Genomic DNA, 16155 nt, shown 5'->3' on the forward strand with positions numbered 1-16155 from the left:
GAAACACTGAAAAATGCACTCAGTCCAAAAACCTGTTGCTGGGAATAGCAACCTTCTTCAAGCCTCCTATACTAGTTATGTTATGTATATAATTCAGGTTGCTTACTGTATTATATATGTATATTTTGGTATACAGCTTCCTTAACTCTATGTTGTTTGAGGTTTTGGGAGGGACTGCAAACCATGCGATCAGATTTGGGACTCTTCAGACTGAGACTCCATTTTAGAAGTCAGTGTTTTAGAATGTGTTCAGTAATGTATTAGACTGAAAAGAGTATTGTGTTAGTCTGTATACAACAGAGAAGAGACTGCAACATAATGCCTTAGAGAACTTACTGTTTAAACTTTCAGCTGATAAGCAATGTACCTGTATGCTGAATACATTAAGTTTGTAAGTAAACTTCATGTATTCTTCATGAATACTACTTATTTTGTCTCTTGAGAGCATGATTTAAAACCAAATGTATTTTATGGGAGAGTACGTGCTTTTGGGCAACTGAAATAATACTTCTGAAGATCTGATGTATATTTTGTGCAGTGGCATAATCTTTGCTCCTAACAGTTCAAAGACATAACAAGGTATATCAGTCTAACAGCTGAGAAACCTAATTTGCCTTGCACAAATGCTAGTAGATATATACACAAAAGAGAGAATTCACTTCAATGGGTTTTCAGCTCTTCTCAAGAAGATCATACTTTTCAAAAAGGTTATGATTTTCCAACTGGTACTGAATGCCAATTAATCTCCAAAAGGTGCAGCTTCCAAAAGGGTTCTGGAGATTCAGGTTTTTCAAACAGTTATGATCTTAAAGGTCATCCCTTTCCCAAAACCTGTTGATGCACTGTGTCAATGTAATGGTCTTTTAGGCTACTGACTGCACTTTTAACCAAGGGTTAGCAGTAACTACAAAGGAAGAAGATAAAGTTGTCATTCTCATCATCAGAAAAAGGAGTCTCCTAGGTCCAAGGAAGCTCGTGTCAAATACAAGGCATCCATAGAGGCAATGTGCTTGGATGAGGATGGACTAATCTAGTCTGTGCAAACACTTTGCTTCAGAAAACCTAGTCATAAGCCTCACATTGGAGAAAAAAAGCTACTTAGAACTGGCAGCTCTCTTTCAATGATTAGAATTACTTTGCCTTACTTCTTTCTCAACTGCTGTGGCCATTTATGTCCTGCCCCACCATCGCTAACACCTACACCAATACAGTTACACAAGCACAGCTCCCTCACCATAGGATTCCTGTTGACAAGAAGCTGTCTTTTACTGAGTCAGATGACTGGGCAATCTAGTCTAGCATTATCAACTCTGACTAGCTAAGGATTCCTGGGCTTCAGGAATGATTTTTTTCCTATTCCTACCTAGAGATCCCCATTGGTATCCAATTAAGAACCAACACAAACCCCGTTTAAATTTCATTATCAGATGAGATTGGTTGATATGGTGGAGACAGTTGCTGAGGAAGCAAGACTTTCCTCCCTATCCTTATATTGCCTCTCTCAATATAGTCATGTTTAAAGAGCAAGTCAATGCATCATATTGCCACCCCACTGCTTAACCGAAGTGCTGCAGGCAATAACTTGGTTACATAAATAACATTACTGCTATTGATTCTCCCTGCTTTCTTTCACTAGTTCCTGCCTGCATTTCATCTCCACCAGCAGCTCCCATCAAATTTCTAATTTAACTTTATACTTGTTAGGAATTCCATTTTTGTCAGTCATCCATGTGTTCAGGCAACATTTCAGATCAGCATATTATTCTATTTTATATCCAACAGTGAAATCTGTTTCACAGAGTGCCTTTCATATCAATGCATTTCCAATGTTCACTCCACAGAAAATAGAGTGATGAATTAAAATATGTTCCGAAACTACCAATCTGCTTTTAACTGCACACATCTGGAAGCTTGCCATGGCAGAGATCTTGAATCTATGCTTTACTAATGAACTCTTTATCAATCCATCTTGAAACAGCCAACTGTTGTAGTCTTAGTTTTTGAAATCAACCTCTAAGACAAGCTTTGAAATAAACTGTTGCTGAATATACTGCAGGCAAACAACTCTGTTTCCATGGAATAAAAGCTCAGATGTTCCCATTCGTGGGTTTCACATCTCCTCTGCCAGTGAAGGGATAACAGCACCACCTAGCAGCAAAGATATGGACACAGCATTTCTGAAACATAACTTCCAATATAGAGTAATATTGTGGAAGCTATACCAAGTACCACCTCTCAGCCAAAAATCTGCAGTTCAGTCTGTACAAAGCAGATACAAACCAAGCAAAGTAACTCAATCACATATGGAATGACACATTTGAAGCTCTATTCCAACCTCAAGCACACACACACACAAAGTACTCTTATGGTTTCTTTTTAATTAGAATGAATGCAGTACACTGAGGGCTTGGAAAATTATCTTAAATTTGATTTACAACAATACCACAACATTTACTGCAGGAGAATTGGAAGGTACTCAGAAATGGGGTTCTATCTTGGATGAATTGTACTTTTAAAAGAACCTACGGATGCCAATCCAGCATATATCACAGAGAGTTGGCTGGATGAGGTTGGAATGGTTTAATTTATCTTTTTGTCCACTGGAGTGCTCTACATAACTCTATGCAAGACTAGGAGGCAAAGCGATGGAGCCACAGTGGTTTAAGAGATTTATGTTTATCTCAAAATGAATGTACAGGAGATATTAGGGATTCGCTTGGTGGACCTACACTCCTCTCAATCAAAGTCTTGCTTCCTGAACTAACCAGGGTTGGTACTGGAGTTCCCTCATCTTGTTGTGTTGGACAAATTCTCCATTCATGAAGAGAGTACCCTGTTAGGAATGGGTCGGAACTTCACAGATGCCATGAAAAGCATGGGTCCATTCCAAGTGAGTTCTGTTTTCACTCATAAAACTGGGCATACTCTGGATTTTATTTTTTTGTAATGGTGATATGGGGTTACCCACAGTTCTATTAGCATCATTACCTGTTGAGGTTTAAACCTGCTGTGACTTGGCACTTCTATGCGGTTGAAGAAACCAGTTGAGATGATCATCCAAGAAGATTTAGGGATCCTGAGATCCCTAAACCTTCTTGGATGGTCATCTCACCTGGTTTTTTAATGGCTTGGGGAAAGATTTACTGCTGCTCTGGCAGACAATTTTGTTGAAGATCAATCAGCATCTGAAATGAGGACACAATTACTCCTGATTATCCCTTCCTACAGAGTGGAGCAAAATCAGTTCCCTGTTGCTGGCAGCAATCAAGTGAGAGAGGAACTAAAGCAATAGTGGCAGAAAACTCAAAGTAGGTCTGATTGAGCAAGGCAACAGAAGTGGGAACATATTATTCTCCATCACCCTTGCATCTGTAAAGTGCCAATGGAGTCCTTTCATCTGGTGAGAGGTCTGCTACATACTGAGAATTTGCTGTGAGGAAGTAACTACTAGTTGTAGACAGCATGTTCAGCCAGCCTGAGAATCCAAATCACTAAACAGCCTTTATGAACAACTTGCCTAGATTTTCTGCAGATAAGAACACTTACATCTACCTTGACTTGGATACTACAATTGATGTAAATCCAGTGGAAGTAGCATTGGCTCCTGCTCATAACACTATGTAACAATGTTTGGAAAAAAATCTGTTCCTGGTTTGAAAGTGTTATTTCCTGTTTAATTGTACGGTACTTACTTTGGAATTAGTTGCCATATTCCAGAAACTTCATTTTTGTGACTGAGGGTAGTACTATTATTTCCTTCAGCCTAGGCACTTCGTTTGTAATTTTCCCTAATGAAAATATGGCATTTTAATGTGCAGGCCACAATGAAGTTTTTTGCAGATTAATAAACTCTTTTTCCATGTTTTTATTATAGAACCAATTAGGAAATAACATTTATAACCCCGGAACAAAAATTGTTTTACATAGTGTAATGTAAAGGTAAAGGTTTTCCCTGACATTAAGTCTAGTCATGTCCGACTCTATGGGGAGGGGGCTTGGTGCTCATCTCCAGTTCTAAGTCAAAGAGCCGGTATTGTCTGTAGATGGCTCCAGCATGACTGCATGGAGAGCTGTCACCCTACTGCCTATTTACTCACATTTGCATATTTTTGAACTGCTGGGTTGGCAGAAGCTGGGTCTTACAGCAGGAGCTCACTGTACTCCCCGGATTCGAAACACCAATCTTTCGGTCAGCAAGTTCAGCTGCTCAGCGGTTTAATCTGCTGCGCCACCAGAGGGCTACATAGTGTAATGGATGCTTTTTAGTTTGTAGTCTGAGTCTGTAGACTGTATGAATTTTAGAGCAATGAGACCTACCACATCACTTTTCCTGGCTTATAAAGTAAAGTCAGAAGAGAACTTGCCAAGTAGCAGATATCATACTAAATAAGGAAGAGTTCCATATTGCTTGACTGTGATAATTGTAAGGCCACAGTTGATCTCCTGTATCCCTCTATTGAACAACTACTTGTCACTTTCCAGCAATCCATTTTTGGGTAAAGTACTGGAGTTTGTGATGAGCACTCAGCTACAGGAATTTCTGAATGAGACGGATTACATTGATCACAATCTGAATCTCATTGCAGGTCTTCACCTTGGTAAGCGATCTATCCCAGGAACAAGAAGGAGCATTTTCCATGTTCTGCTAGATCTCTTGAGAGCTTTTAGTATCATTGACCATGGTATATTTTCAGGACTCCTTATTGGAATAGGACTTCTACATACTTATTTCCCAGTGGCTCCAGTCTCTTCTGGAGAGATTAGCCCCAAAGATGTCCTCTTGGCCATTTGTCTGTGGAGTCCTAAAGGCTCAATTTGGTCTCCCATGTCAGGGCAAACAAACTGAAATTTAATTCAGAAAGTGCTCCCGGCCAGTCATAAGGTAGATCAGGAAATAGAAATTCAACTTCTGCTGAAGGGGGCTATGCTCTACCTGAAAACATGGATTCACAGTTGGGTTGTATTCCTGGGGTCAGAAGGCTTGTGTTTAAGCAGTCTCTAGGAGTGTATTTGCACAAACAATTAATATATCTCACCACTGTCACATTCTGTTCAGATAGTAAAAATGTGCTCTATGGGGAGATGACTTTGAGGATGCTCAAAAACTTCCACTGACTCAAAGAGCTGCAGATTGTTAAGTGGGGCTGCCTATGGGGAGCATACAACTCCCTTTCCACAGAATTCTAAAGGCTGCCAGTCTGTATCCCATTACAATAGAGTCTTATATGGCTTAGGTTCAACATACCTGACAGACTTATTTCTATATATGAAACCATTCATGCTTTGAGATCTTCCAAAGAGACTCTTCTTCTACCCTCACAAGTATATTTGACAGGGACAATGCACAAGGTCTTATAGGTAAATGTTCCTAGGCTTAGGACCTTCCTTTCCCAGAAACAGCACTTGCACTCTCCTTGTTATCTCTCTGTAAACCATTTTCTCTTTGTTACAGCAGGCCTTTCACTCAAGGGAAAAGAGACTTTCATAATATGCTGTACTGCCTATCTATTATTGTTTTTAACAAATATTATTTTAATGGGTTGCTGTGAGTTTTCCAGGCTGTATGGTCATGTTCCAGAAGCATTCTCTCCTGACTATTCAACCACATCTATGGCAGGCATCCTCAGCCACAGCTGCAGCCACCTACAGATCCACAAGAATACTAATCATGGAAGACTATCCTACTCGTCCAACGAGGGATCGCCTAAGTAAGTAAGTAAGTAAGGCATTCTCAGAAGTTGAGGAGTCCGTTGGAAGCTAGGCAAGTGAGGTTTATATATCTGTGGAGAAAGAACTCTTGTCTGTTGGAGATAGGTGGAAATATTTCAATTGGCCACCTTGATTAGCATTTAATGGCCTAGCAGTTTCAAGGTGTCACTTCTTACTGCCTGGGAGAATCCTTTGTTGAGAGGTGATTAAGCTGTCCCTGATTGTTTCTTGTCTGGAGTTCCCCAGTTTTTGAGTGTTGCTTTTTATTTACTGTTGTGATTTTAGAGGGTTTTTTTTTAATACTGGTAGCTAGATTTTGTTCATTTTCACGGTTTCCTCCTTTCTGTTGAAATTGTCCACATGTCTGTGGATTTCAATTGCTTCTCTGTGTAGCCTCACATGGTAGTTGTTAGAGTGGTCCAGCATTTCTGTATTCTCAGATAATATGCAATGTCCAGGTTGGTTCATCAGGTGCTCTGCTATGGCTGACTTCTCAAATTGAATTAGTCTGCAGTGTCTTTCATGTTCTTTGATTCATGTTTGGGCAAAGCTGCGTTTGGTGGTCCCTGTGTAGACTTGTTCACAGCTGCATGATATACACAGCAACCCAGTGATTCTGGCCATAAAAGCCTTCAACAACACATTATTTTAATGCTTTTAATTCTATTGACAGATCAACTGAATTTTAACTTTTGGCATAATGTGTACTTTTAGCTGTATTTGTTTTAATTTTTAAAAACTGTATCAACTACCAGGGATGGGAAGCAAAGCACCAATAATAATACTTGTTAAAGAAAACATCCCTAAATGGCACAAGAGAGAGAATAAGAGCACAAATCAAATATTGATGGCTACAAATGCAACAGTCACACCAGTAACCTTTAACTCAGGTGAGAAGGAACACAATTTACTAACAGTAAATTAAATAAAGCAGAAAGGTCAAAGATTAAAAGCAACACTGAAAAGATCTTAGAGGGAGATTTTGTGAAGCAGGTTTAGGCATCAATCAACAGTCAAAACTGCTGCTCTTGGTTCTAGACAAAAAGCAGGAAATCTGTGACTTTCCATCTGCAGTATTCCAAACTCTAAACTCTTGTCATCCCCAGCCAGGTTAGTCAATTGTTTTGGATAATGGCAGAGGCAGTCCAATGCCATATGGAAGAGTGTACATCCCTATACCTGCTCTAGGTGATAACAATGGTCACTACAGTTCCTACCGCAAATGAAAAAGAAAAAAAAAGTCTTGTTCAGAATTACCATTTCCCTGAAACAGATGTATTTCTACCACATGGATTGACTTAAGAGTGCTAAAGGAGGAAAGATCTATGCTGCCTAACTCACAGCATGCACATACTAAACAAACAATTCTATAGTCTTTGTCCTCTTTCTTGATATTTGATAAGAACATATATCTTCTTTCAGAATCCTTTCAGCATAGGCTAGTCTGCAAACCTCTCCCAGCCTAGAGTATGTACAGCTTCTATTTCTTACTTTCTTTGTGGATAGGGGAGAGGTAGATGCAGAGGCGGGTGGACAGGCGGGTGGACAGGCGGGTGGGGGGGGTGGAGGTAGAAAGAGAGAATGTGACAAAAGAAGCATGAGCATGAGTAGTTTCATATTAGAGGAAAGCCTACTTCTTATACTAAGCCACATGTATACAAATGTATCTTACTAATGATTATCCTTGTTTTAAAAAAGCCAGGATCAACACCAATATTTGTTAGAACAGCTGTTTCATAGCTTAGTTTCTACTCTTGTTGTCACATAATAGCAACAAAAAGTCATTCCCCACCTGGGCCAACACAGTGATGAAGTTTCGGTTCAAGTGCACAGCTTCATACAAAGCCAACAGGATGGCCTCATTGGTTCTACAAAAAAAAGCACACACAACAGAACACATTTATTGCATCACTTAGTAATTTTGGGCACTCCAGCTAATGAAGAAATAATAATAATAATAATAATAATAATAATAGGAAAAACAAGTATGGATCGTCAATGTTGCAATCCCAGACAATAGCAGGATTGATGAGAAGCAACTGGAAAAGCTTACATGATATGAGAATTTAAAGATAAAACTGCAAAGACTCTGGCAGAAGCCAGTAAAGGTGGCCCCAGTTGTGACTGGCACATTGGATGCAGTGCCTAAAGACCTTGGCCTGCACTTAAAAACAATCGGCGCTGACAAAATTACCATCTGTCAGCTGCAAAAGGCAGTCTATTCTGGGATAAACACTCCTGGACACTGTAGGTTCTTCTAAACCTACAGCGTCTAGTATCCAATGGAACCCAGAGACAACAATTTAGTCTTTTAGGGTCATGAAACCAAGTTAAATCCCTTCCTTCAGAATACTCAGATTCTTAAACTCCCTGCTACATTTTGTTGGCACACAAAAACCTCTGTGCTAACAAAACTTGCCATCAAAAGTACAATTTCAGGATTCATAGCCTCCTTAATACTTGATAGAAATAAAAGGTACATCATGAATGCCATCCACATATTGATAATACTGCAGCCAAACTGTGCTGAAAACAGTTACCACCAGGTTTTTTAAAAGAGATATTACATATTATGAGGGACATCACAGACATTTCTTGTATCCCATAAACCAATAGCCAAAAGGTGTAGCTAACATTTTATAGCACTATCTTTGGAGACTGATCGACTAGAAAGGGCAGAATGTAATGTATTACAATGCCTATCCAGTGAAACATTAGAAGGACATCACTGTCAATGGTAGTGAAAAATCACTATGATATTTGACTTGTACTTTCCCTATTCAGTTCCAAAACAAACAGAATCAAAACTATGTTATCAAAAGCTTTCATGGCCAGAATCACTGGGTTGTTGTGAGTTTTCTGGGCTGTATGGCCAAGTGGGACATATATCTGTGAATGATCAGAGCAGGAAAAAGAGACAACAACTCCAGCAGACAAGAGTTCTTTCTCCCATCCTAGTCATCCCAGATATATAAACCCCACTTGCCTAGTTTCCAACAGACCTCACAACCTCTGAGGATGCCTGCCATAGATGTGGGTGAAACATCAGGAGAGAATGCTTCTGGAACATGGCCATACAGCCCGAAAACTCACAGCAACCCAGGAACCAAAACTGGTTCCATTCTAAACCCTTATAGAATCTGAATGAATTAAAATAAACTTTACACCCAAAAATATCTGGAATTGAAAGACCACCACTTTTTCAAATATCAAAAGGAAATTTACCACTTGTGAACCCCAATCCCTTAACTCAAAATGCTTTTATTAATCCAAGAGGTGCACAGATACAAAGAACAAAGTATGTTTCAGCTCTCCAAGTACCTTGTCCACATCTATAGGTTGCACAAGCAGAAATGTATTCATGATAAGATGACAAGTCTGTGTCCTAACCTCACTAATCTCTATCTGTGTTCAAACCATGGGACCCACGTTAGCATGAACAGAAGCAAATTTATCCCCAAAATGTAAGAAAAATTTGCCACAGTGGGTTTCTGAACACTTCATGCTGTGGTCTCCCAGGTCTCTACCAAGGAAACCGTTCATTACTTTAAGTAGCTCCAGAGACTGACTCTGAGCAAATGCAATAGCAACATCAAAATAAGGTTTCTTTGCTATCACTGTTGCTATGGCCTGTCCGTAAAGGGGCTCTTCTGTAGCTTTGGACACAGCAGCAGTGAATTTACTGCCATTTATATTCTCATCACCAACTTCTTCATGCTTTCAGTCCTCAGGTTTACAGTGGGCGGGTAAGGCATGGCCTTAACTGCTCTGTAAGCAGCCAGGAATTTTGTTTGTTCATTTTAAGTTAAGTTTAAACATTGTGACGTCTCTGATGTGGTCATTCCGCTAAACAAACTGTCTGCCCTTGCACAAACAAATGATATCCAAATGCTGTGTGGGACAATTCTTCTAGCCTGCTTTTTTTTGCTCACGTTCCCTTACAAATGTATAAGAATATATTTGTTCTGCTGTAAAAAGTCAGAATGCAAGTATAGCATCTGCTAATTCACTCATGAACCAGAGTAAGTGGTATCAATTGCAGTCCTGGCTGCTGAGCTGTTACTAATCATCTCTTCATTGACATTTTTTAAATTAAAAGCAAATTCCAAGATTTGCTTTTAATCTTGTATGGAACAACATATTCAGCTTCTAAATCAGTATGAAGGATGACCATGTGATGAATGTACTTACTGGACTGAGATTTTTTCATCAGCATCAGCTATGAACATGCTGCCCACCTATGGAAAAAATTAGCATTGCATACATTAAAATCTACTGAGACTTTCCTCCAAGAGACAATGACTCACAACTCTTTAAAAAAGAACCACTGGGCATTTCTAAAGAACCTTTCACATCATCACTCACAACATTTGAACTGAGCCCTTGATGTGGTAAACATTGTCCACCAAAACACACTCAGTTCTTACCATGTTGGTCAAGGCTGAGAAAAACCCACTCTGGTGCTCTTCCTCCTTGTCTTTGTACTGTCTGAACAAGAAGTACAATAACAGAAAAAGTCACAGTGTTACAAAACTAAATAATAACAACAACAACTTTATTTGTACCCCGCCACTATTTCCCCACATCACCAATGCTTCCAAAACCAAGCTTCTTAAAACGCTTATTCCACAGCAGAAGTGGGAATCATGAAGCCCACTTATTGTTGTTAGTCTACAATTCCCTGCCATACTTGTCATTTGTTACACTAGCTAGTAGTCATGGGCCCGGTAACTGTTTCAGCCGTTTAATTCGTGTTTTCATACCGTTTGTTTCATTTGAGTGGTATGAAACAGTACATCTCCCTTTGGTACAGAAATACCAGTGAAACGAAAAGAAAGTGTGAACAGTAACCATTTGATCACCTGATTTTCAGCGCTGTACAAGCTCTTACTCAGCACTCGGTGCTTGGCTGCAGGCACAGGCGCTTTGGGCCTGCAAGCAACACACACGCTCCTTGGAAAGAGAGTGTGTGTGTGGTGTGCAGGTCCAGAAAGCACTCACAGCTGCCAGTGCCTAAAACTGAAGGGAAGGGGAGTGTGGGAAACCCGCTCATTGCCGCCAATGAGATGAAAATATTCATTTTTTTTCAGACTTGACGTGAAAAAGCTCATTTGGAAAGGTGCCTGGTTTTGGGAGAGGCACTCAAAAACTAAAAAGGAGTATTACGAATGAAACAAACAGAAACGTATAGTGATTATATACAAATGCATAAGACTACTAACTAGGGCTGGCAGGAATCACACTCTAATAAGGCATGGAGGCCCACAACTCCCATTCTTGCTATAGAGCATTGGTTCTCAGCCTGTAGGTACCCAAATATTTTGGCCTTCAACCCCCAGAAATCCTAACAACTGGTAAACTAGTTGGAATTTCTGGGAGTTGTAGGCCAAAACACCTGGGAACCCACAGGTTGGGAGCCACTGCTATAGAACAACACTAACTTAGAAAACAGTCTGTACCACAAACCCACAGTTCTAAGAAGACTGTGTTTAAATATAAGGGACCATTTCCCAAATATTGGTAGTCCACATTGACCAAACAGTCCACTCATGACAACAACAAGCTACAGAAGCCATCCACTGAAAACTACTGTGCTTCTGTGATTTTGAGTTTCTATATTTTAATTCTGATTTAAGAAGCACAACTGAAGATTTATTTCTACTACATCACAGAATTCAACATACACTTTTTAAAAAATGTACATGCAACTATAGGTATGCATTAATAGCAGAACTGAGACCAACTGAGTGAGGAGGGGGGAGGAATTAAACTCTGTTTTGCTTGGGAAGAATAGTTTCCACTGCAATCCATGGGAGATTTTCCACAAATGCAAAACAACAACTTAAGAGGGAGCAATTTTCATTGTGGCTATAGTAAAAGAAGGAAAATTAAACACCTACACTAATGCAGTTCTGCTATTCATCACCCCTTCCTAGAGTGGCTATTTATACTTCTTAATAATAACAATTAAATCCACATTGACATATTTTATTCGGCCATTTATGCAGGAAGGAAAGAAAACACAGTGAAGTGGTTTTGCCCAACTTGCTTCTGGTTAGTGTCTGCAAAATAAACTTGTCCAGTCAAAACTTTCTATTGAAGAATAAATACAGGGGAATAATTAGGGATCTTATCTGTGCAAACTATCTGCATCAGCTGCTATCCAGCACCCAGTAAATTTTGACAGATCACTCTTTCTTTATTTTGCTCATCCTGAAAACACCTATCTTCTTCCCTCCCAAGACACCATGTACAGTCTCGGTCTACTAAAGATGCAGTTAAGCTTCTGATTATTTCTGTTATACTACACCATCTTGGATCACAATAGAAAAAAAGATGTGATATAATTTAAAATTAAATTAATAAATGCATATACGAGAGTCAAAGAGAAGCAGCAAGAGAGGCCAGCAGATGTTCCACAACTGCAAACTATAGAAATCTGTAGAACTAGCTAATGTTTCTTATACATCCCTCTCTGCACAAAGTTCTGTGCTTTCCCTTCAAATAACTGATTCCCATAGCAGAGCTGTTAGGTGGAATTAGATGAAGTTGAATACTGGGCTGATCTATTTCATTCGTTTCTACATAGCTTGATTATTTCTTTTCAATTGATTTAACTCAATTTGATTTTCTGTTAGAAACAATATTTGGAGATCAATGTAGCTTCCATCATTAAGGAATATAAGAGGAATTGTATTAGTTTTCTTCTGACTTGATTACCATTAGGCATGTATTCACAAATCAGTTTCCTATGTGAAGCCAAACTTCTAATATTTCTGTTCTTTTGAAGTGCAAAATGTGAACAAGAATACAGCAAGATCAAGATATTTCATTTTCTATTAGGCTGTCTAAGCAATTGGTGGACTGATATATCAGGAGGTTTTCTCAAAAATTATATAATTGTAAAAGCAGATATTAACTTACCGGTTGTACTCTGATAGCGCCTGTCCAACTACAAGTCCCATGCCCTGCGAGAAGAGAGCAAATGTTTAAGTGTGAAGTCCTAACTACATCACACTGGCAACGAAGATCTGCATAGTTAAAGCAATGGTATTCCCTGAGTGACCTATGGATGTGAGAGCTAGACCATAAGGAAGGCTGAGCGAAGGAAGATAGATGCTTTTGAACTGTGGTGCCAATCCATACTTCAGGAAATAAAGCTCGACTGCTCATTGGAAGGAAGGATATTGGAGGCAAAAATGAAGTACTTTAGCCACATCATGAGAAGACAATGATGCTGGGGAAAATGGAAGGAAAAAGAAAGAGGGGCTAACCAAGGGCAAGATGGATGGATGGTATCCTTGAAGTGACTGGCTTGACTCTGAAGGAGCTGGGGGTTGGTGATGGCCAACAAGGAGCTCTGACGTGGGCTGGTCCATGAGGTCACAAAGAGTCGGAAGTGACTGAATGAATAAACAACAACCTAACTATATACAGGGTGAGGCAGCATAACTTCCTTTTTGCAAAACTTAATAAAACCCATTGTATGAATCAGAATTTTTTATATATATATAATTTAGGTGCATACCTAAAGTTTTGTTTTACGTAGTTTTGAAGATCAAATTAGGTAGGTGACGTCCCCCATTCTCTATTCTCCATACACTGAGTAAACCGATTTCTGGCGTTTGTCATGACTCTTGCCAGCATAGCAGGCGTTATGCTGGCAATTTCTTCCTGGATGTTGGTCTTCAAATCTTGTAGGATCCTTGGACGGTTCACATAAACACGGGATTTCAAAAAACCTCATAGAAAAAAATCACAAGGGGCCAAATCTGGGTCGGCCACTCCAAATCTGCTCGAAAGGTAGGCCTCAACGGCAAAAGCACGCTCCTCACTGTTCTAACGCATGATGGTGACTGAACTGTGTCAAGACAAAACTTTATACTCCCACCTCTCGAACGAGACCACTAGCACTCCACTACGTCTTCAACCAACCGAATGGAAAGTTATGCCGCCTCACCCTGTATATCCCATAAATTGGAACAAACACATAGAAGAGATCTCAAAAGCTGAAATAAATCACCATAATGCTCACAGAACTTGGTTTAAAGCCTTCAGGTCTGGTTTCTTGCAGAATTTCCAGATAGCTTAATTCCATATAAACCACATGAACTGGGAAATCCAGATTCAAATTACCATTTATATATAAAGCTTATAGGCTGATCTTGTGCCAGTCACACACTCATACAATCTAACCTACATGGCTGTTGAGAGGATAAAACCAGGGTGGCGATGGGGTAAAACACATTGAATTCTCTGGAAGAAATGGTAAAATACAAATTCAGTACTAGCAATTCTACTGGAGGAAGTAAAAACTTATCATTCCAGATTTTGAATAATTCCTCTGGATCAGAAAGAGAAAGGAAATAGGGCAACCATTCCCACAGACATCCAATCCATCCCCAATCAAAGTTTCGATGCTTTCTCATTTGCTGTAATGAATACAGAAATCAAAGTGCTTGAAATTACTTGGGAATAATTTTTATTAACAGTGTTCAATTCAATGTAATGTAAGAGGCTTTAATGGCCGGAATCTCTGGGTTGCTGTGAGTTTATGGCTATGTTCCAGCAGCATTCTCTCCTAACGTTTCACTTGCATCTGTGGCTGACATCTTCAGAGATTCTGCTCCTTTAGTCTTCCTGCCACTCTAAGTAATTCAACCCAAGCACACAGCACTCACAATCTTTCGTACTCACATTGAGTGTGGCCTCATCATCTATGATCGAAAGTTTCACTATGTACGGATTCACAGACTGCAGAAGGAAGAAGGAAAGTCATGAGTTAATTTAGTTCCTCAGCAAAATTAAGATAGCTTACAGACAGCCTTGCAAGGATATACATGTGCCCCTTAATTAAAAACATGGGACTCCTTCACAGCACTACACGTCACTGTCATCCTGGTCACATTTTACATCTTAGCCATCATGATCATTTCAGTAAAAAAGTAAATAAACCAATATATACTGGCTTGAAAGATGTATAGTTTTCTGTGCCACCGACTGGGGAGCATTTCAATCAGATTCATGTACAGTACATATGAATGCCACATAATGGGACACTGCGCAGATTGTCCATACTACAACAGCCCCATATTAGGTTTGTGTGTGAAATATGGACTAGTGCAGAGTGAAGTATCTAAAAGAAGAATGGCAGGCTTATTACCTAAGCATGTAACCCAGTCAGGGTTTAACTTTACATTTATATATAAAGCTTATAGGCTGATCTTGTGCCAGTCACACACTCATACAATCTAACCTACAAACTGCCTCCACATTTGCAGTTTTGACTTTTACATATTAATGTATTCACAGACTTGATTAAATACATTATCTCTATGAATTTCTAGGTATTCTAGTGTGACTCTGATCAACTTCCTCCAAACATGCTGAAGGAACTAGAAATTTCTAGAGAGAACATCTCTCTAAGAATCTCTAGGTCCTTCAATGCAATTCCATTTCAGTTCCCAGCAGAAGCTGACCATAGAGTTGTGCAAGAAAACTTAGAAATTCCTACAGAAATGTTCTCTCAGGTAGAAAAAAACCAACATTTTTTTCACTTGCGGATTTTCACTTTCATGAGGGTCTTGTATCTCTAACCCCAGCAAATCTGGAGTGATGATTGTATTACCAAGGCTTAATCAAAGACAAATATACTCTAACAAATTAACTATTACTAGAACTATTAAATAGATACAAGAAATAACTGACAAGCCATTCAAAAGGCTATGCCAGAATCAATATCTAAATAAAAAGAATCACAATAAGATTCTAAAATGGGGTCAAATTTTAAGAAAAATAGAGATAATGAATGAAGAAAGACAGAACACCACTGAGATTAATGTGTCATCTTAAAGACAGACAAATGTGTTATGCTGTAGTTTCCACAAATGTGCCTACCTTACTGGACAGAAGGACAGGGATAGCATAATTGTGAGGAAAGCAAAAGGCCAAAAGGCCAAAAGGCCAAGAACAGGGAATCTCACAGAGCAATCCTTTGCTTACTCAGAGGTAAGCAAAGGGATATTGTATGTGAGGCTAAGAGAAAGCAATCTGAAGCATAAGCTCTCACAGACATGATCTATTTTATCAGATACATAACCCAGCTATATATTTAAATACTGCAACTCAGGTGTAAGTCTAAGTGAATTTGAGGGCACACTGTGGAAGAATCCAGATCAATGCAGGAGACTAGTGAATACAATTTGGAGATATGCAGAAAAGAATGCTACCAAGTCAGATCCTTTCCTGTATCTGGGATCTTTGTCATTTCCTTATTTCACTTCCTGTTTTTAATAGACTCCCTCACTGATCAAGCATGAAAAGCAGCTGCCCATACAAACCGTTAACAGAAACTCCATAGCTAGCAGAATAAGTAAAGTATTTGAAAAACTTCCCCAACAACTTCAAACTTTCTGAAAATTGTCCATCTTTAATCATTACTGTCAC

General features: G+C 39.2%; 1 protein-coding gene across 2 annotated transcripts in view; it reads right to left on the reverse strand.

Annotated features, from left to right (window-relative positions):
• Window positions 1-16155, reverse strand: part of ARMH3 (armadillo like helical domain containing 3) — a 158906-nt gene that overhangs the window by 124786 nt on the left and 17965 nt on the right. For both annotated transcript variants that reach the window (XM_060768246.2, XM_060768249.2), the window contains exons 9-13: window positions 14407-14463; window positions 12634-12677; window positions 10137-10197; window positions 9901-9947; window positions 7502-7577 (exon numbers count right to left, since the gene is read on the reverse strand). In XM_060768246.2, coding sequence (XP_060624229.2) covers window positions 7502-7577; window positions 9901-9947; window positions 10137-10197; window positions 12634-12677; window positions 14407-14463 — 285 coding nt within the window. The remainder of the gene's footprint in view (window positions 1-7501; window positions 7578-9900; window positions 9948-10136; window positions 10198-12633; window positions 12678-14406; window positions 14464-16155) is intronic.

This window comes from Anolis sagrei, chromosome 3 (assembly GCF_037176765.1).
Source record: "Anolis sagrei isolate rAnoSag1 chromosome 3, rAnoSag1.mat, whole genome shotgun sequence".
NCBI classification, from domain to species: Eukaryota; Metazoa; Chordata; class Lepidosauria; order Squamata; family Dactyloidae; genus Anolis; species Anolis sagrei.